Consider the following 21,111-nt stretch of genomic DNA (forward strand, 5'->3'; position numbering starts at 1 on the left):
AAAGGAGTTGAAATAAAAAAAACAACAATACGCAGCAAAAAAATGCAGGTGTTAGGTTTTGTTGCATTTTTGGTGCCAAAACCTGATGAAGTTGAATGAGATTATTCTTTATGTACTAAACTTTATCAGCATGCAAAAGTGGCAAATGTACCCTGAAAAAAATGCTGTAAAAAAAAGCACCAAAAATGCAGCAAGAAACGCGGCCCTCACTAACCGGCTTTTTTGACATTGCTTCTTTACTGCCAAGACAGCAGGTTTTGCCTGCGGGGAAAAAAAAGCCTAAAAAATGCAACGTGTGAACATAGGCTAATAATAGTTATATTCTTATGCATATAGGGCAGTATTATAGTAGTTATAGATTTTTTACAGAGGGGTCAGTATTACAGTATAGTAGTTATATTCTTGTATATAGGAGCAGTATTATAGTAGATATATTCTTTTACATAGATGCAGTATTATAGTAGTTATATTCTTGTACATAGGAGCAGTATTATAGTAGTTATATTCTTGTACATAGGAGAAGTATTATAGTAGTTATATTCCTGTACATAGGAGCAGTATTATAGTAGTTATATTCTTGCACATAGGGGCAGAATTATAGCAGTTATATTCTTGTACATAGGAGGCAGTATTATAGCAGTTGTATTTTCACACGTAGGCAGTGTTACAGTTGTTAGTTTCCTGTTTGATAGGGAGAATGAAAAGAAAACACAAGACAGTATTTTACAAATTTTGTAAGATCATTTTAGTATATACCGTAATCACAAAAAGTTAGAAAACTCAGTTGTCTCTTTTTACAGTATATCAGAGATCTCTATGGTAAGAGGACTCCTGAATACTAATCTTCGGAGCAAGCTCTGTGTAGACACTGAACAACAAGCAAGGGTCTCTATGCATTAGAACTTTAGAAATTCACAAACCTGAAGAATTATGAATGCAGCTCCGGATGTGAATAGACAATAACTTCTTTAACTAAGGATTCCACCCTACATGGTATGTGAAGGAGAACGCTGTCCTGGCGTTTACAGCATTAATTTAGTGAATTGTATAAAGGTTTTTTTGTGTTTTTTTTTTTTTTTTTTTTTTTTATTAGAAGAAAGAAAAATAGGTCAGATTTATAAACCCAGAGTAAAGAAAATGTGGAAGAGCCACTTACTGAATTCTGTAGTGGCAGTGCTTTCATTTTCTGGACTACTCTGCAAGATGGCAGATGGGAGCTATTTTCTCTCTAATAGTTTTCATAAATCATCCCCAGTGTGTTCTATGCGAGCACATTGACTCAGCATCAGAGCTGCATACGGATTGATACTTCCAACTTAGGATTTCAGATCATGCACAGGCACCTATTTCATGCTTCCATTTCACTACCGTTCAAAAGTTTAGGGTCACTTAGAAATTTCCTTATTTTTTAAAGAAAAGCACAGTTTTTTCCAATGAAGCTAATATTAAATGATTCAGAAATACACTCTACACATTGTTAATGTGGTAAATGACTATTCTAGCTGCAAACGTCTGTAATGGACTATCTTCATAGGTGTATAGAGGCCCATTTCCAACAACCATCACTCCAGTGTTCTTATGGTACTTTGTGTTTGCTAAATGTGTAAGATGGTTACAATACCCTTGAAAACCCTTGTGCAAGTATGTTAGCACAGCTGAAAACAGTTTGGCTGATTAGAGAACCTATAAACCTGACCTTCCTTTGAGCTAGTTGAGAATCTGGAGCATTACATTTGTTGGTTCCATTAAACTCTCAAAATGGCCAGAAAAAAAAAGAGCTTTCATGTAAAACTCGACAGTCTATTCTTGTTCTTAGAAATGATGGCTATTCCATGTGGGAAATTGCCAAAAAACTGAAGATTTCCTACAACGGTGTGTACTACTCCCTTCATAGGAGAGCACAAACAGGCTCTAACCAGAGTAGAAAGAGAAGTGGGAAGTCCTGCTGCACAACTGAGCAACAAGACAAGTACATTAGAGTCTGTAGTTTGAGAAATCAACGCCTCACAGGTCCTCAACTGGCAGCTTCCTTAGATAGTACACGCAAAACACCAGTGTCAACGTCTACAGTGAAGACGTGGCTCCGGGATGCTGGCCTTCAGGGCAGAGTGGCAAAGAAAAAGCCATGTCTGAGACTGGCTAATAAAAGGAAAATATTAATATGGGCAAAAGAACACAGACATTGTACAGAAGAAGATTGGAAAAAAGTGATATGGACAGACAAATCCAAGTGTGAGGTGTTTGGATCACACAAAAGAACATTTGTGAGACGCAGAACAACTGAAAAGATGCTGGAAGAGTGCCGGACGCCATCTGTCAAGCATGGTGGAGGTAATGTGATGGTCTGGGGTTGCTTTGGTGCTGGTAAAGTGGGAGATTTGTACAAGGTAAAAGTGATATTGAATAAGGAAGGCTATCACTCCATTTTGCAATGCCATGCCATTCCCTGTGGACAGCGCTTGATTGGAGCCAATTTCATCCTACAACAGGACAATGACCCAAAGCACGCCTCCAAATTATACAAGAACTATTTAGGGAAGAAGCCAGCAGCTGGTATTCTATCTGTAATGGAGTGGCCAGCACAGTCACCAGATCTCAGCCCCATTGAGCTGTTGTGGGAGCAGCTTGACTGTATGGTCCACAAAAAGTGCCCATCAAGCCAAACCGACTTGTGGAGGGGCTTCTGGAAGCATGGGGGGAAAATGTCTCTAGATTACCTCAGCAAATTAACTGCTAGAATGCCAAAGGTCTGCAATGCTGGAATTGCTGCAAAGGGAGCATTCTTTGAGAAAAGCAAAGTGTGAAGGAGAAAATTATTATTTCAAATAAAAATCTTTTTTTCGAACCTTGTCAATGTCTCGACTAGATTTTAAATTAATTTGGCAACTCATCTGATTAATAAAAGTATGAGTTTTCATGGAAAACACACAATTGTCTGGGTGACCCTGAACTTTTGAACAGTAGTATATATTTTATTATATCCTCTGGACTTTCCAAGACATCACTTGCCCTTGATCTCTTCAAGTTCTAAAATCAGCATCTGCTCGTGATTTAATTTCAGACATTTTCCTTCCTATGTGTAAGAAATCTTCATTAATAATCTCCTACTCTTTTGTGTATACAGCTCCTATGTAAATCTAAGTGTTTCCGTGGTTACAGACTACAAATAAACTCTGTGTAGAAGAAAACTGCAGTTATGTGTTCGTCTTGCTAATCCATAGACAGTGCATGAGGGGGAAGTAAAATAATACAGATCAGGGTTTGTGTATAGTCTATAACTGTAGAGATGTGTTTGCATGGGAGCTGTAGACACACAACGGGAGGGTTTTTTTTAATCAAGACTTTGCAAAATTGCTTCTTTTCAATTCTTTTGCTGTTGTAAAAAATCATTTTGAAATGGTGGATGTCCCCTTTAATTCAGTCAGCAACGCAAATGTGTTATGCTACTTTGCCGTGGTTTACATGAATCAGACTAAGTACTTGAATTTGTTTCCTGACAGAATAGACTGGCGATTGTTGACTTCTCTAAAGCCATTGGGACACCTATGGGAATAGGACCAACAAAGGCTTGACCTAAAGAATGGTTTAATTACAGCTACTTCTATGCTACATACAGAATGCCATTGACACAAGACTTCACTTCTCAGTAAAAACAACTGATTACAACTTTCTTTCAAAAACAGCACCACACCAGTCGACAGGTTGCATATGGTATTGCAGTTCAATTCTATTGAAGTGATTGAGGCAGAGTTGCAATATCAAACACAACCGAGGACAAGTGTGACACAGATTTTGGAAGAGAGCAGCCATGTTTTTCTCAGCCCCTTTAAAATATTTTCATTGGTTTAGCTGCAATACTATAAGAAAACTACAGATAACTCAGCGTGCCACATTACCGTTCTCATCTCTGTGGCATCTGTAATCAAATTCTCTTACATCTAATAAATGTAGATGGTCGTTTAATTGAAGAATAGATAAAATAAGACAGGTAATAGATCAGACGGCAGAACTAGGTATTGGGGGTCTCTTGGATATAGATGGTGCTCATCGCTACCATGGAGGAGCTTCCACCTTCCATACTGAACTGCAATTAGCTTTAATAAGCTGACAGCAAGCAGGGCTACTCAGTCTGACAGCAGAAAGATAAAGCCTCCAGCTGCACCATGGAGACTGTTGTCAAGGGACAGCTCATGTGGACGTCAATAATCTGCAATTGCTTCACCTGCCCCTTTAAGATATAATAAGCTCCAGATACATTTGTGGGAATGTTGGGAATTGTTATTACAGGTAATGGAAACTCCTTAAAGGGCCATATACTAAAATATTGGGGTGCCAAAATCCCACCCTTATCCTACTCAAGGGCGTTGTTCTTAACAAATTAACATATTTTAACACCCTTTATGCCAGGTTCCAATCTGTCACTAATTACAGAACTCTATGTGTCAGTACGTACAGTGAGCAGAAGGGATGTGTGTTTCATCTGGGGAATCCTTTGTGGCATATTTTTTGGAATACTATATACCATTTTCATTCTTCTAGGGATCCGCATGAAACCCTATGTGATCCTGTGTCATTTACGGTATCTGTGCATACTATGTATCAGAATAATTTTTCTCAGTATCCAAAGTGCCATATGTAATTCTGCCAAGGTCCTAAATATCATTGACTTTCTTCTGGGTTTCTATAGGTCAGTGTCAGTCCTTTAGGGATCCCATATGTCAGTGTTTCACTCTGGGGCAAAAACTGTAATTCTTCTGGGGATGCAAGGTATTATAAGTAGTTCTTCTACGAATCCTATATGTCACTATATTGTATGTCAGATCTTAGGTGTCTGTATATCATTCTCCTCATGATCCTATATGTCACTGGTACTTATCTTAGGATCCCATGTGCTAATATGTCTTTCTGTTGGGTATTCAATATATATTTCTTCTGATTATCATATGTGCCAGTGTAAAACTATTTATTGCTGCGTAATCTATGCCAGTTACTTTCATCTTGCTCGTTCATCGTTCATCCCTTGGACATGGAGGATTTCAGCTCTTTAAAGTCAGGTATAAAGCACGGATTACCAATCCTTCCTCAGACTTTGATCAACCTCACTTGAGATCATAAATTATTCATATTACATGTTTTGATCTTTTTCATCGATCCTGTCAAACCATTCAAGCACTTCTCCTTGTCTATAATTCCATTATATAATGACACCGATGGACCTTCAACAAGGGCATCTCTGAATACTGCACCAAGACCACCCATGATACTACCCCCTAAACTCCGCTGACAGACAGGGCTTTCCTCATATTGCACCTTCTAATTTCCCAGAGGGTTGATCCAGTATATGGGTCCATCTATATTTTGGTTGGGAAGTCATTTAAGCAATAAAATATGCTCTAATAAAACCCACTAATTACCCCATATCTGTGCAGCCATAAGATCCTTATACGTAATAGTGACCTAAAATGCATTGTATTGACTATACTGTTAGATGGAAATCTCCAAGCATCCTCCCCGGTTTATGAAAACAATGACAACCCAAGTTCAAGGATCCCCAGCATTGTCATCTCAGAATACGTCAAAGGAGTTTACCCTTTAAAGGCCTTCTTCATTTTAATGGTTCCTGGTTGGTTATGACATTTCTACAGGAGACCTGCCGATTAATGTCAGGTCTGTGACCAAATGAGACAATATGTGTCTTTTGCAAGCCCCAAACTGAAAGGGCTGTGATCATAGTAATGTTTACTACTCTCTCTTGTCATTTGAGATATGTCAGCATCACATTGAGTCAAACAAGCCATAGACTCTATAAATCATATACTGTACATCTGAGTTCTTACTATATCCTTTAAAACTCGCTCCCACCATTATGATACAGACATCAGACTAACCAGTCAGTGGCAATGCCTCCTAACCTGATCACAGCATAGACAGGTAACCTCTGGGTTACACTTTCACCTTGACATAAGGTCATTCTCACTGAAGGTGGGAGATGTCTATTAGTCTAGGACTCCCGCTACGCCTGTCTTCTGCTACATTGTATCACGCACTCCTGTACATTATCAGCATCTTGCAGGCAGGATTGCCTCCCTGGTCCTCGGTGTCTGGCTGAAGGAGATAATGAGAGGACAAACATATTGACATTTGTTGAATTTCAGACTCCTCCCGAGTCGCCAGAGGAGCGAATCCACCCTTTACATTGTCATAGAGGCAACAATTAACTCTTAGCTTTCTTATTTGTTGTCATTACCGAATCCAGGCCCAAATGATTCATTACCATTTAATAGGTCATCACCAATCTTTTGTTAAATTGTTAAACAAAATTCAAAACAAAACTATATCAATTACCGATGAAAATAGCAAAGGCTTAATAACCCCCACAGATACTCTGCAAATAGTCACATACGTAATACCTAATGAATTATATTAATCAGGAGAATTGAACCAGTGTCATGTGAAAGACAATGGAATTCATTATCTCACCACCCAAATGACCAATTAAGGATCATAAAAATAAAAAAACAGCTTAAGAAGCTAAAAAGATCAATTTCAAGGAAACGCTACAATAATCTATAATCATAGTGGTTCTGAATTTGTTAACACTTTGTGGTTACATTGTTTGTGATAAATCTCACTGTCAGGGGTGTAGGTAGATGGAAAAAAAACTGGGCTTGTGCCTTGGGTGCTGGAAACCAACAAGCGACTTTGTCCAGGCAATGGTGGTGGTGATGAACCTCTGCCCTTGGGTTAAGAAAAACCTAGCTATGGCTCTCCTCTCTTTAAAGATAATGCCGTAGGTTTTCTTGCAGTCCTATGCAAAAGTACAAATGACACACTACAATACCCGATACCAAACATGGCATTCCTACATATGTAGAGATGTGGCCTATTTGTCCTAAAAAGTCTATAGGAGAACAAGCGCCCAATTATAACAATATAAACTACTTACCATGTGTGCGCTACCGTGAATCGTCGCCGCTGGCGGATGCTCTTATTGACCAGCAACTTTCTGAAAAAGCATGGAGAGTTCCTTGGAGAACTGCGCGGGGAGATTTTGGGGGATGTGGTTGTCCTTTTCCCAGAATGTCTGGGAAGTTCAAGCTCTAAGTGCATATGTTCCTTGAAAGTCTTGATGTAGACGTCGGTATCCGGAGTGGAGAGCTCGTTGGAAGATTCCTTAGATGTCATATCTTAGATGTTCACTCAGATGCTCTGCCCTAGAAGCATAATACTCCCAAAGTAATTCTGGAGAGGGCTAAGGTGGTGGTGATGACAGAATGAATGGAAAGGCGCCAGTGGATAAGGAGGCAAAAACAAGAATTTTGGGTACCAGAGGAAGAACAGAATGGATGTGGTTTTCCTTCTTCTTAAGTGTCAGGACCGTTCTGTTGTTATGAATGTGGATTGATTGCAAGCTACACACTGCCAGCTCCTGGATTCATTCAGATGAACGCGACCGTTCATGCAGTATTGATAGAAGTCCCTCATCCATCCTTGTTTACAAAGACGTTGACCTCAGAAAAAATGGAAGCAGTGATAAAATCGCTAGAATTGTGAAACAGAAATAATAATTCTAAGCTCCTGTTAAACCGCGTCCTTTAGAGCCATACGCTTCACTGGCAATATTCCTTGGATAGAAAATGCTCTTCATTCAGAATTCCTTACTGAGATGCTGAATCCAAACAACGCTGGCTCCACCTAATGCTCGCTTATTGGAGGACAGACCTCTGACAGCTCAGCTTCTTCTCGCTCGTCTTATGTGGGTTATGCTGGGAACTTTAGCACTAAGTGTATTATATTACCGCTGTTGTCTTATAAAAGAAAATAAAATTAAAACAATAGGCAATAGCAGTCATTGAATACGAGGGTTGCTGCTACTACATATTTAATACTAACAAATAATTATAAAGGAAGTAATGCATAGGAATAACTTATCAGAAATAATAATGAATAAATAAAATTAAATAATAATAAACACAATAAGCAAATGTTAATACGGAATAGGAAATAATAATACATAACAGTACGTAATAAATTCCAGAGTAATAATAAATATAAAAAAGCTAAAGTTCCTTAAAAATTGATATTAAAAGTGTTGTTCTATAAATATTTAGCACCTATAACACGAGAAACAATCAATGTATGAATGTTGGTGGTTCAGCTGCCGAGACTCCCATCAATCTTAGGACGGGTGTCAAAGGTGCATCTTAGGACGGGTGTCAAAGGTGCCCTGTGTGTATGGAGCAGTAATAAGCATATATGACCCCCACTCATAGAAAGTGGCACTGAATGGAGTACTGGTATATGAGCACTACTGCTTCATTCACACTGGAAACTATAGAACCTGAAATCTTGTAATCAATGGTGGCCCCAGGGGTCAAACCACCAAATTATAATTTTTTTAATTATCCTGTAGAAAGGTGATTTATGTTGTTTATAGAACAACCCATTTAAAGGAATAAACTGAAATACTGCTCATCAGTCATATGAGCTGCAATACCAGACATAACCTGTGGACTGTTGTGGAGCTGTTTGGGAAGAAGCAACCTTCCATAACAACTTTAATTGTTGCTTATTATCATGTTGACTCCAAAGAAAAGATTATTAATAGATCCAGGAGGAGTCATCCAATAGAGGTCGTAGAGATTTCTACAATGAAGGGGATGTCCAAGGAGGATGAAGCTCTTTTCAAATGTAGCACATCTGGAGATGAGCCAATTGTGGGGAATCTGTCCGCTGAAGCCCTGGATAAGGTAAAATCTACACCTGCGTATATGATACTATGGAGGCCAAATAAGTTGTTGGGTAAAAGTGTGAGAAGACCCCTTAGTGATGATGACCTCTACAATCTGGTGAAATAGGTAAGTTCCGAGCAGGTAACATGTAAACAAATAATCATGGCCAGAAAGGCAAGCATTCTCCCAATGTAGGAGCTTCAGTGCATGAGCACATCACAAATTTCTGCTGGAATGCTGCATAGTATAGCATGCCAACTATAGCCTGTTATACTGCTATAACAGTGCCTCTCTCTGTCTTTTTTTCACTTGCTATAAATATGTAATTTTTTGTTTGCTTTAGTAACTTTTCTTTTTCCTTTAGTTCCTGCATTTGTCAATCTTGAAATATATATTGCATGTATATAAATCTAGTCTTATTAGCCAAGAAGGAGTGACCAAATTCCCCAAATGTATACTTTAGATAGATTCTGGACAAACATTTAGTTTAGTTGACAATTATTCCATCCCATTCCATCCTTTTCACACACACAGAAAATATGAATGGGTTCTCAATAGAGAGAAGTGGTTTATCTTCCCCGAGAACACAGGATCAGATGTTGATCTCAACATGCCGACCCTTCTTAACACTAACACATTTGTAGGTCTCATACGACATTCAGCTTACATGACTATCTTGAAGGGATTGTTCACTTCTAGGACAACCCCTTCTTGATCTAAATGTTTGGCCCTGATAAAATAAAAACGCTTATACTCACCTCCCGTTCCTGCGGTGTCGGCACTCACGCTCCCAGGGATTCTGTGCAGTTGTTGTGACACGCGAGTCCAGCGTCCAATCAGCACTGGGGTAACGTCACCGCGTACGCATTGAACATGAGGAGTAAGTCAGGGCTGCGGCTGATCTCTGACTTCCTCTTCATGTTCAATTCGTATGACGGCAGGGACTGTGACGCCAAGTCTGAATGGGCACCGGGCTCACGTGTCACAACAACTGCACAGGAGCCCCAGGACCGCGAGTGCTGACTCTGCTGGAAAGGCGCCGGCACAGGAGCGGAGTATAAGCTTTTTCATTTTATCGAGGACAAATATTTAGATCAAGAAGGGGTTGTCCAAGTAGTGTACAACCCTTTTAAGACATTTTGTGCTCCTTATGTTAAGCCAGGCAGATGGAATATGGAGATTTACTTGAAAATATACTCATTGATTCAACTGACTGTTCAGAATGATCTTTCATCTGTGGGTACATGACAATAAATTTGATTTCTGGCCTTGATATGACTTGCATCCTTTATTTGCACCAGTTTTCACTTCTGCAGATTCTATTTCTAACGGTCAGTTGTCTTTCAGCTATTGTGGGTGAAGATGTGTCCTACACACAGTAACATACAGACATGAGGGAATTCTGATCTCCCTGTCTCTATGTAGCAAATGTTCCAAAGACGTAGCATGAAGGAAACTATGCAGCAGTACTGAGTAGTGTTGCTGTGATTCCAGCTCTGGTGTGAAATAAACACTTAAAGGGAACCTGTCACCACGTTTTTGGAAGATGGGATAAAAATAGCGTTAAATAGGGGCAGAGGTGGGCGTTACATTAGTGTGTTTGTTATGCGTTTATTACCCACCTAAGTTGCCGAAATACCTTTGCAAAGTCTCCGTTTTCGCCTGTCAGTCAGGCTGGTCTGGTCAAAAGGGCGTTGTCTTCCCCCAGATTTTGCGTAGTTTTCCGTTGGTGGCGTAGTGGTGTGCGCATGCCCAAGGTCCCGAATCCTCTGCCAGGGGATTTAAAAGAGCGCGCTGTTCGTTATTTCATTGGTGATCGGTGGGCGCGGCCATCTTCCTTTGGCCGCGCGTGCGCAGAAGCGGCGCTCTGCTGGCCGCGGCTTCAGGAAAATGGCCGCCGCGATATCCATCTGCGCACGCGCGGCATCCCGCGGCCATTTTCCTGAAGCCGCGGCCAGCAGAGCGCCGCGGCCAGCAGAGCGCCGCTTCTGCGCACGCGCGGCCAAAGGAAGATGGCCGCGCCCACCGATCACCAATGAAATAACGAACAGCGCGCTCTTTTAAATCCCCTGGCAGAGGATTCGGGACCTTGGGCATGTGCACACCACTACGCCACCAACGGAAAACTACGCAAAATCTGGGGGAAGACAACGCCCTTTTGACCAGACCAGCCTGATTGACAGGCGAAAACGGAGACTTTGCAAAGGTATTTCGGCAACTTAGGTGGGTAATAAACGCATAGCAAACACACTAATGTAACGCCCACCTCTGCCCCTATTTAACGCTATTTTTATCCCATCTTCCAAAAACGTGGTGACAGGTTCCCTTTAATCGAAAGCAGCAGCATCATCTGTATGTCCCTCTCTGCCTGTCACTCTGCTCCCCCACTGCTATCATACACTATAGACTTTTCTAAGCAGCTGTAATCTGATCTTTTAGTGAGCTGGTAATTATTCTTGTTTTTTGCGACAGGTTTTAGAACTTTTTCAGAATGAATGATGAGTTTAGGAGACAGGAAGGGGAGAGGATGTGACACAAAAGTGGAGTAAGAAGCATATCATTGTGATGACATGTGTTACAAAGTTTCTTATAGTTCACTGTTCTAATGATTGATTTGAAAAGTTTGTAAAAAAAAACATAAAATCACATCCTTTAAACTTCACCAGAAATTATCTAAACTTGAATAATTCATCTGCATTTCTGGCCCCCCCGATACATAATTATGAATATACAGAGCAGAGGTCACTAAGGGTCTTAAACTTTCAAGTAATAGCTCTTTAGATAATGACACAGACAGTAGCTCCTTGAGTAATGATGATACAACTGAAATGCATAAAGGTACAAAGTTGCAGCTGTGAACATTGTGCGTCCACTTCCTGCATGTAGTATTATGAGAACAAGGTTTGTTGTTTTGTGGAAATTTTAGCAAACAATAACATGATCGGACTGACCCCACAGAGATGGATGATGGGAGTTCCCATGAAAAGTCCTGCTGGCAAATAAGACTGGATTTTTCCATGGAATGTCTGTATAAAAATATTTCACATTGTACTGCACTGTCTGACATACATTGACAATGGACATTAAAAAGAAATCAATTATACAAGTCATGAGTATCTGCCAGTAAACTATTATTTCTTATAATCTGGTCCGGCGTTAAGGTGGGAGACAACTGGGCAATTGCCAAGGCCCCCATGCTCATAAGGGCATCCATGCTCAAAAGGGCCCCCAGTGTATACAGGCAGAAACTGCACTGACGTCGCAGGAGCCCAAATGGGCCAATAAACCACTATATTTTTTTCTAAGAAGGAGTGCTGTCTTCATCTTTTTTGTACTATATTGAGGATTGGTCTATGCCTGGAAGGTCTGGGACCCATTTTTCACAGTGCTTTTCAACTTTTTTTTAATATATATATATATATATATATATATATATATATATATATATATATATATATATATATATATATATATGCAGCGCCCCAGAGTCCTGGTCGTTGCAGTACTGTGGCTCCGCCACTAAGGGGAGCTATGGTACGTCTGATGGCACTGAAGGAGTTCATCTGACCAGGTATCACAGACACCAATACACTTCACAGTCGGGCCTCCAGGGGGAGCTAAGGGTTCTATTCATTAGGCCACTCCTCACATACTGGTAAAACTGGGGGTCAGGCAGGAAGTTAGAGAGAAAGCTGACTGGGTTGGAACCAGGCAACACCTTGTGGCAGAGGGTGTTGTGGGGGGAAGATTCGGTAGGGCCCCTGTCGGGGGTGGGATCCTGACAGAGGCCTGGCAACTTGAGAGAACGTCACGGGACCGTGCCTGCTCAGGATAGCGGCGGTGCCCAAGGAAGGATTAGAAGCGAGATAGATTGTGCTGAGTGAGAAACGAGATCAAAGCCACAAGGAGAATACCAGTAGGAGTCGTGCTGTGAGACCGAGGCAACATCCTACTGAGGCGCACAACCGGCGGCCGGAACGCCGAGGAAGTATTCACACATCTAGCTTCAAGCAATACTTCAAACCAACGGCAGGACAGTCAGTCATAGGCGGGCTGTCTCACCTAAATCACCTACGAAGACATAGGGGGCAACTTGTGGAGAGGGGCGACTCTAGGGTCCCGGAAGAGCTCCGAGCCTACACGTCATACGGGTGCCGTCCTAACCGTAACATCAGGGAGGGACGGAAGATTAGCAGAACATCATCTAATCGAGTTGTGAGGGAACTTAAGAAACAGACACAACAGTTGTGGGGACTTTCCGTAAGCACAGCAGGGAAGGACCACAACACATAGCGCTAGCAGGAAGGCACAGATTTCCACCTGCAAAGAGAACTCTGGAGGTGCCATTGGACCTGCCGGACTCACGCAGCCTGGTTAACCGTATTCCGGATTGAGGACCCAGAGATCTTCAGTAAAGAGGTAAAGAGACTGCAACCTGGTGTCCTCGTTATTTACTGCACCGCACCACCACCACCATCCATCACATCTATTACTGTACGCCCCTCAGCAGGGTCACGGACCAGGTCTAGCCACCGTGACAACCCCAGAGCAGAGACTCAGAGGCCCGGTACCGGGTACCCCTCGGCCCTGCGTCAGTGGGGGCGCTGCATATATATATACACATTTGTATAGTGTGTGTCTGTGTGTGTGTGTGTGTATGTGCTGTGTATTCACATATGTGTGCACTACGTGTACATAAATGTGTGCGCTATGTGTATATACATATATGGAATGCCCGCCAGGGCCATTGGGTACTCCGTACTGGGTCCGGTCGTTATTAAACGGGTGGTCACGGTGGCGGCGACCCGGTCCGTAGCCCTGGGCGCCCAAGTAAAATGAACGGTCTTAAAAGGGATTTGTAAAGCAATAATAGTTTGTGACGCCACCTGTGGTACTCTGTCAAGGGTGACCAATGCTGCTTAAAGGGGTCCTCTGGGGCGATAGTACTCTAGCAAAGATCGTATTGCTTGCCACAGGTGAAGCGGGGTCCCCAGGGCTCCCGGTGTGTTTGGGCAAGGATGGTATGGTGCCAGAAATAAACTGAGGACAGAGGGTTACAGTCTCTTTACCTGGTTTACTGGTTGTAGTAAGCCACAGTCCAGGGTACCAGCAACAGGTGGTGATGTGGTCCGGTCAGCCTGGAGGCAATGCTGGATCGCTCTCCCAGGTGAGGTTTGTAAGCCTTCCCTCCAGCACTCTTTTGTGAGGTCCTTGCTGCCTGTGGCTCCCTTACAATGTCCTCTCTCTCCTGTCCTGTCCAGTACCCATATGGTGGACAATGCAAGCCTTTTTACAGGGTCTCCATCACAACCCAGGCTCTCTGTGTACTGCTGCACCTTCGGGTGTGGGTGCGGAAAGACTACATAAAGTCTTCTGCCCTCCGGTTCTGCTGTGGGACGTGAAGTGTGACACAGCCTCGGGCTCCAGGTGCCTGGTTTTCTGCACTTCAGCTTAGAGGGTGCCCAATCACAGTTCCCCTCTGAGCTCCTGACTTCTCCTTTGCATCTCCCCTCCAACACTTGCTATCACTGCAACCCTTCTGGTTCTCTTCCATCCTGGAACTGCAGCACCACACGTGGCTGCATGGCCCCAATCTGCTCACACTCCTCTTTCCTCCAACGTCTGCTACCATCTGCCCAACTCCTCCTCCTCCAGACCAGAATATATATATATCTCGGGGAGCTCCCCTGAATCCGGGTTCAGAGCTCCCCCTTCTGGCCTGGATTCAGAATGTGTTGCATGTAGATGTATTGTATTACCTGTTAAAGGGAATCCTCCCTGCCTCCAGGCATGACATCACCCTCCCCAAAAAGGAAGGCAACATCACTGTAACATGGGGTGTTATATATATATTTTGTGAGATAGCGCTTACTGAGTGTGTTGGGGGACACTCGCTTGGCATGGGATTAACGCACACAGGAGCGGTTTTCTCACATAAATCAGTCTATTTGGTTTATTCAGGTATCATAAACCACATAACGTAAAGTTCATTTCATTACATCCCCGAACATGACATGTCCACCAGTATGTTCATGTAGCAGATAAACTGCTCTGCCATGTATTACAACCCCCCTTGTCTGAGGTTACTTTCCGGGAGCTCCACTCCTCACGCTGACTCCTTGTCAGTCCTTCGCCAACACAGATGCCGTCCCAGGCTCTGTAGGTACATGAAGCTCCACTCACAGGAGCTTCCAACACAGACCATCCAGGTCCACAGTCTCTCCACGTGCTCTTCAGGAAGTCTCCACTCGCCGGGGAACTTCCAACACAGACCTAACCTCTCTCAGGACCTACAACACAGACCATTCAGGTCCAAACACACTGAACCATGTGACCACACCATGGTCACATTATGTACCTGTAACCCCTCCCCTGGATGGGAGGTGTGTGTGGTTGGCCAGACCCGCCCAGCTCTCTGACCAACCCTGCAAGCCTCCCTTTACAACTATACAAATACTTGACTACAGGTCCCAGAACATCAACATTACTTCTGCCTTACAGCGCAGACTCCCTCTGCGACACATACCGGCCACTTACAAGAGGGGTCACTGCACCACAATATATATATACACAGTATATATATATATATATATATTTATTTATATTTATATAGTGTTTGTATGCGCTCTGTGTATGTACATGCCGTTGTATGTGCTGTGTGTATGCTAGATGTACATGTCACATAGTGTGTGTATGTGTGTGTGTAACGTATCATGTTTTTGTCACCTATAGTGTGTGACATATGGTGTATTTGTGTAGCATTCCCATTTATAAATTCCAGCAGAGCAAATGTGAGTTTATTTGTGAAAACATGTCATAAATCACCCACTGAACAAGCTAAATGATGCTCATTCCTCATTCATTGGGTGATTGGATTGTTTATTTTGGAAGAAAAATCATTCTATTTGGCAGCACATCGCCCGGTGTTAAAAGGGGATGTGCTGCTGATAACATGATATGTATATGATACTTATTGGGATAGACAGATTTATTAGTCGTTGTTCTGTGCCCATAATTCTTTGTCAACCTGTGTAAAGAGGTGGGTAAACAAGCGGCAAAAAACTGGAATATAGTCATTCTCACTTGTTCAGCCTTCTGAAATAATGTCATTTAAATCTACTATATAATTGTCTAAGGGTCACTTTCGTCTTTCTGTCTGTCTGTCTGTCTTTCGGTCTGTCTCAGAAATCCCAAGTTGCTGATTGGTCCAGTGGCAAAATGGACGCTCCTTACTCCCCACAGTTAGTGCCCGTTACCATAATCCCCTCCAGTCAGCGCTCACAAAGGGTTAATGGCAGCATTAACGGACCGCGTTAGCCCTGTGTGACCAACTTTTTACTCTTGATGCTGCCTATGCAGCATCAATAGTAAAAAGATCTAATGTTAAAAATAATAATAAAAAAAAAAAATCATTATATACTCACCTTCCGGGCCGACGGAGGGTGAGTGTATAACTATTTTTTATTTTAATTATTTTTTTTTTAACAGGGATATGGTGCCCACATTGCTATCTACTACATGGGCTGTGTTAGATACTGTGTGGGCTGTGTTATATACTACATCTCTGTGCTATATACTATGTGGGCTGTGCTATATACTACGTGGCTGTGGTATATATTACGTGGCTTGGCAATATACTACATCGGTGTGCTATATACTACGTGGCCTGTGTTATATACTGCATGGGCTGTGTTATATACTACGTCTCTGTGCTATATACTACGTTACTGTGCAATATATTACGTGGCTGTGCTACATACTACGTGGCTGTGGTATATATTACGTGGCTGGGCAATATACTACATCGCTGTGCTCTATACTACGTGGCATGTGTTATATACTGCATGGGCAGTGTTATATACTACGTCTCTGTGCTATATACTACGTGGCTGTGCTATATACTACGTGGCTGTGCTATATACTACGTGGCTGTGCAATATATTACGTGGCTGGACAATATACTACGTGTCTGTGCTATATACTACGTGGCTGGGCAATATATTACGTGGCTGGGCAATATACTAAGTGGCTGGGCAATATACTACGTGTCTGTGCTATTTACTACGTTGGCTGTGCTATATACTATGTGGCTGTCCTATATACTACATGGGCTGTATTATATACTACGTGGGCTGTGTTATACGCTACTTGGCTGTGCTATATTTCTGCTGTACCTGTGCATCATGAATCGTGGTATGTGTTAAAGAGGGGGGCCCACTGAGACTCTTTCGCCCCAGGGCCCTCAAAAACCTGGAGCCGGCCCGGGCTTCACTGATTGGTCACGCCCGGCCGCGAACAATCAGCCACAGGCGCCGTCCGCCCGTGAATTGGCATGGAATTTGAACCACGCTTCGCTAATTGGTCACGGCCGGCCGAATCCTGTGTGTAAATTGCATTATTCTGAAAACTTCATAAATAAACTACATACATATTCTAGAATACCTGATGCGTTAGAATCGGGCCACCATCTAGTATACCATAATTGTTTTGTGTGATGGTGCAAGCATTTGGAGTCCCATTTTTGTCTAAAACCGGCCCAGCTGATAATCATAATCTGGTGCCTTATCAGTCTCTGAGCATAAATATAGATCAGAACCTGGTTGTTTGCTTCTTAGGCACATACTTTGCAAGAAATCTCAGAACAGAATGATCACAAGCTTGCTGTCAGTGAACGTAAAATTCAGGTTTACATTCAGATGCCGAACACCAGTCTTGAATAAGGCCAATTGATACAAGTACAGCCCTTGTAACAAGACAGAGCTCGGATACATGTAACAAACTGGACACCTTCCCTTGAGAAAGCTGCATGCGAAACGAGCGTCGGGATAGTGCTGGCAGAGCCCCACCAGGTCTGCTCTCCTTCCCCTTCACTATGGGTGAGCATTACAACCTATAAACCAGTCTCTTGTTTCCTCTTATGTCCATTGGGTCTTCATTTGGTGACTGGGTGCATGGGCTTAGTATATATGTTATACTGCTTGACATTTTGGATTGGTCTGGTGAATCTGTCTGTTAATCTTCCTTTTTATGACATCTTGTTACAATGCTTGTTAATTATGTTTAATGATTTTTTATTTATTTATTTTAATATACATTTTTGTTTTAAACTCACTGGTGGTTTATGGTTACTCCAGTTTTTCTTTGCTATGTATATGTCATTTGGGGTAGTCCACTGTTTGATGTTGTGGTACTATTATCGTATAGGGGAAACTGTGCAGCAGTTTCAGAGTATGTGACCATGATCCAGAATGGCAGCGTTTTGGATGCAGCTCACCTGTGTTACATCCAAAAACACTGCGTTCTAGGTTAGAAGCACAGTGGATGGGATTTATAGAAATCCTATGCCCTCTGTGCTTCTATGCATCGCTGCATAAACTCACCTGTGGTGTGGGTTTACGAGCCACAGCATGTCAATTATTTACAGCGGAGATACTAGTCTATGCTGCGCAGTCTCACCCATAGCTATTCGTTAGATGCGGTAAATCCGCACAGCTGCACTCTGAGCAATTGCTACTGTGACACCCACCAGGGCCGTGGGGTGCTTGGAATCGGTTCGGACAGTTCTTTGGGGAAGTCACAGGGCCTTGATCCGACTCTGTGGCCCTGGGCGGGCAATAAAAATGCAAGGGAAAAAGTTATACGATATTGATTCGTGACGCCACCCGTGGTGTTCAGCAAGGGATGGCCGACGCTGCGGTTCAGATCCACTGTGGCCGATGGTGACGCAGCAAAGATGGTACAGATCCCTACAGGTAGAGAGGGGCCCCAGGGCAGATTTAACAGTCGGTTCAGGTGGTGGCGAATGTTGGGGTGAACAGAATAAGCAAGGGACGCAGAAAAGTGCAGTTTTCTTTACCTTTATTTCTTGGTAGATGAACATGCAGTCCAGTGTACCAGTTACAGATGACAGCAGGAGTCTGGCTAGCCTGGAAGTATTCAGCTGGTCCACCTTGCCAGGTGGGGTTGGAAGCCTTCCTGCTGCGCTCTATTTTTGGGTCCCTGCTGTCTGTAGCTAGCTGCGGCCCTCTCCTGCGTCTTGGCTTCGCCTGGAAGTATTCAGCTGGTCCACCTTGCCAGGTGGGGTTGGAAGCCTTCCTGCTGCGCTCTATTTTTGGGTCCCTGCTGTCTGTAGCTAGCTGCGGCCCTCTCCTGCGTCTTGGCTTCGACTTGTATGGCAGACACCGCGAGCCTATCATGGCCACTGCCTGTTCACTAGCAGCCCCGGGCTCATGGTCTGCTGTGGTGCCTCCGGGTGTTAGGTGTGGCCAGGAAGCTTGCAATCCCCCTGTCCTCCAGATTCGGCTGTCAGGGCGTACAGCACCCACACAGCCAAGGACTCTGGCGTCCTGGTTGTCAGCGCTTTGCTCTGGGGTCAGCTCTGACGCAGCTGCAATTCCCCAGAGCCCTTGTCTCCGCTCCTCTCTCTTACTAACCAGAGAGAGCAGCTCCCCTGAAGTCGGGTCTAGAGCTCCCCCCTCTGGCCTGGAGCAGGAATTGTGTTGCATGCTGTGTATTACCTGGCATGGGGACCTCTTCCTGCTTCCAGGCATGACATCACCCTTCAGAGCGAGGCGATGTCACCGTGGCAACCAGACTCTGAGGTGCCACACTACCTGTTCACATTCAAGTAAACTGAGGTGAATAGTTTGCTGGAGTGCCAGTGTTCAGGGCCCCCCTTTATTCTTATGAATGGTGGAGGTCATAGAAATCAGACAACCAAAAAATGGAGCAATATACTAGATAGCCTGCGTCAATACAAGTTGCAAATATTATCAGAGGAAAGCAGTGGAGCCATTCCCCAAGACGACCCATGAAAGCCAAACTAGCAAGTGATGTCCTCAAAGTACTGACCCCTAAACTGGCAGTCAGGAAAAATGACTTGTACTCTAAAATCCTGTTAAATATTCACAATTGGAGTAAGTACATTTATTTTACAATTTAGATTTTGTGTTCAGAACTTCTTAATTCCATATAATGGTTCTTCAAAGCTTGATTTTTCAGCAAGGGTCCTACGGATTACTACAAGGCTGGTATAATTTTATGGTTCTTCTAGGATCATAAAATCGTACTGACAAGTTGCCTTTAATATAATGCTCATACCACGCTATGGAACATATGGACCATAATATTCTCCACTGAATGCATAATTGCACAATGCTTATAGCGGAGAATATGAAGTTGTATGGATGCAAATATGGCGGTATATTAAGTGCATATTGTTTAGAATTATAGAACTGTAAAGAAGACTTCTTTGTGTCAGTAGACAGGTTGCATGGATATAAAATGCAATTAAGCAATCTAATTGCCATTGTACTAAAAAAATGATCTAATATTACCTGTCTTTATGGGGGAAAAAATATGTCTTATAAAGCCATGGTAAAATGCAGGGCTTGCGATATAGAAGCTAATTCAAGCCTTGTGTGTGAATGTTTTCACCCTAAATTAAATTGAGGGGCCCCATAATGTCACTTGGCAAACTCTAGAGCATAGTTTCAGTCTACAAGGCTCCATCTTTATGGTTTCATCTAAAAGTTCAACAGCCTCCTGTGCCAAAATAATTAAAAAAAAAACCCTCAATAAAGCTGCATTATAAAAAGCACCCTGCTCGTCCCTGCAGACAGACATTGAGTTTGGGGCTCAAGTAGTAAACATTCACCATTTGGAAATGATTGATGCTCTGTGTAACGTCAACCTGCAAAAATAGAAACCAGCTGAATGGAAAATGAACCATAAAAAGTTTATCCCTGCAGGACGGTGAGGCTCGAAAACTGTACACACTGAACTATTCACTGGCTCCTTATAAAGCTAAGTCTGGGTTGGTAGTGTTACTAAAATGTGGTAGTGTTAGCTGCTATGGTTTACATAGGCCGATCAGTTGAAAGAAGAGTCCCCAAAACGTCAGCAAACACAGTGACAGCATCTTTTTTTTTTTTTTTGATTCAGCCAATGTCCTACAGATTGGATCTTTGCAAAACTTCCCTTCTCCTAGTTTGTGATTGGTTCCTGCATTGAAAAAATAACACTCATTAACCCTGGCTTGAAAGAGTAAAGGTACCGTCACATTAAGCGACGCTGCAGCGATATAGACAACAATGCCGATCGCTGCAGCGTCGCTGTTTCGTCGTTGTGTGGTCGCTGGAGAGCTGTCACACAGACAGCTCTCCAGCGACCAACGATGCCGAAGTCCCCGGGTAACCAGGGTAAACATCGGGTTACTAAGCTCAGGGCCGCGCTTAGTAACCCGATGTTTACCCTGGTTACCAGTGTAAATGTATAAAAAAACAAACAGTACATACTTACATTCCGGTGTGTGTCGCATCCCTCGCCTTCAGCTTCCCTGCACTGTGTAAGCGCCGGCCCTAAAGCAGAGTGGTGACGT

General features: G+C 42.9%; 1 protein-coding gene across 2 annotated transcripts in view; it reads right to left on the bottom strand.

Annotated features, from left to right (window-relative positions):
- PDE4B (phosphodiesterase 4B) overlaps positions 1-21,111 on the bottom strand; it is a 469,036-nt gene that overhangs the window by 331,558 nt on the left and 116,367 nt on the right. The window contains exon 1 of one of the 2 annotated variants that reach the window (XM_077277477.1): positions 6,947-7,650. The exons of the other annotated variant lie outside the window; for it this stretch is intronic. Coding sequence (XP_077133592.1) covers positions 6,947-7,185 — 239 coding nt within the window. The 5' untranslated portion in view covers positions 7,186-7,650. Of the gene's footprint in view, positions 1-6,946; positions 7,651-21,111 lie in introns of those variants that run through there. 2 annotated transcript variants of the gene reach the window in all.

This window comes from Ranitomeya variabilis, chromosome 8, assembly GCF_051348905.1.
Source record: "Ranitomeya variabilis isolate aRanVar5 chromosome 8, aRanVar5.hap1, whole genome shotgun sequence".
Lineage (NCBI taxonomy): Eukaryota > Metazoa > Chordata > Amphibia > Anura > Dendrobatidae > Ranitomeya > Ranitomeya variabilis.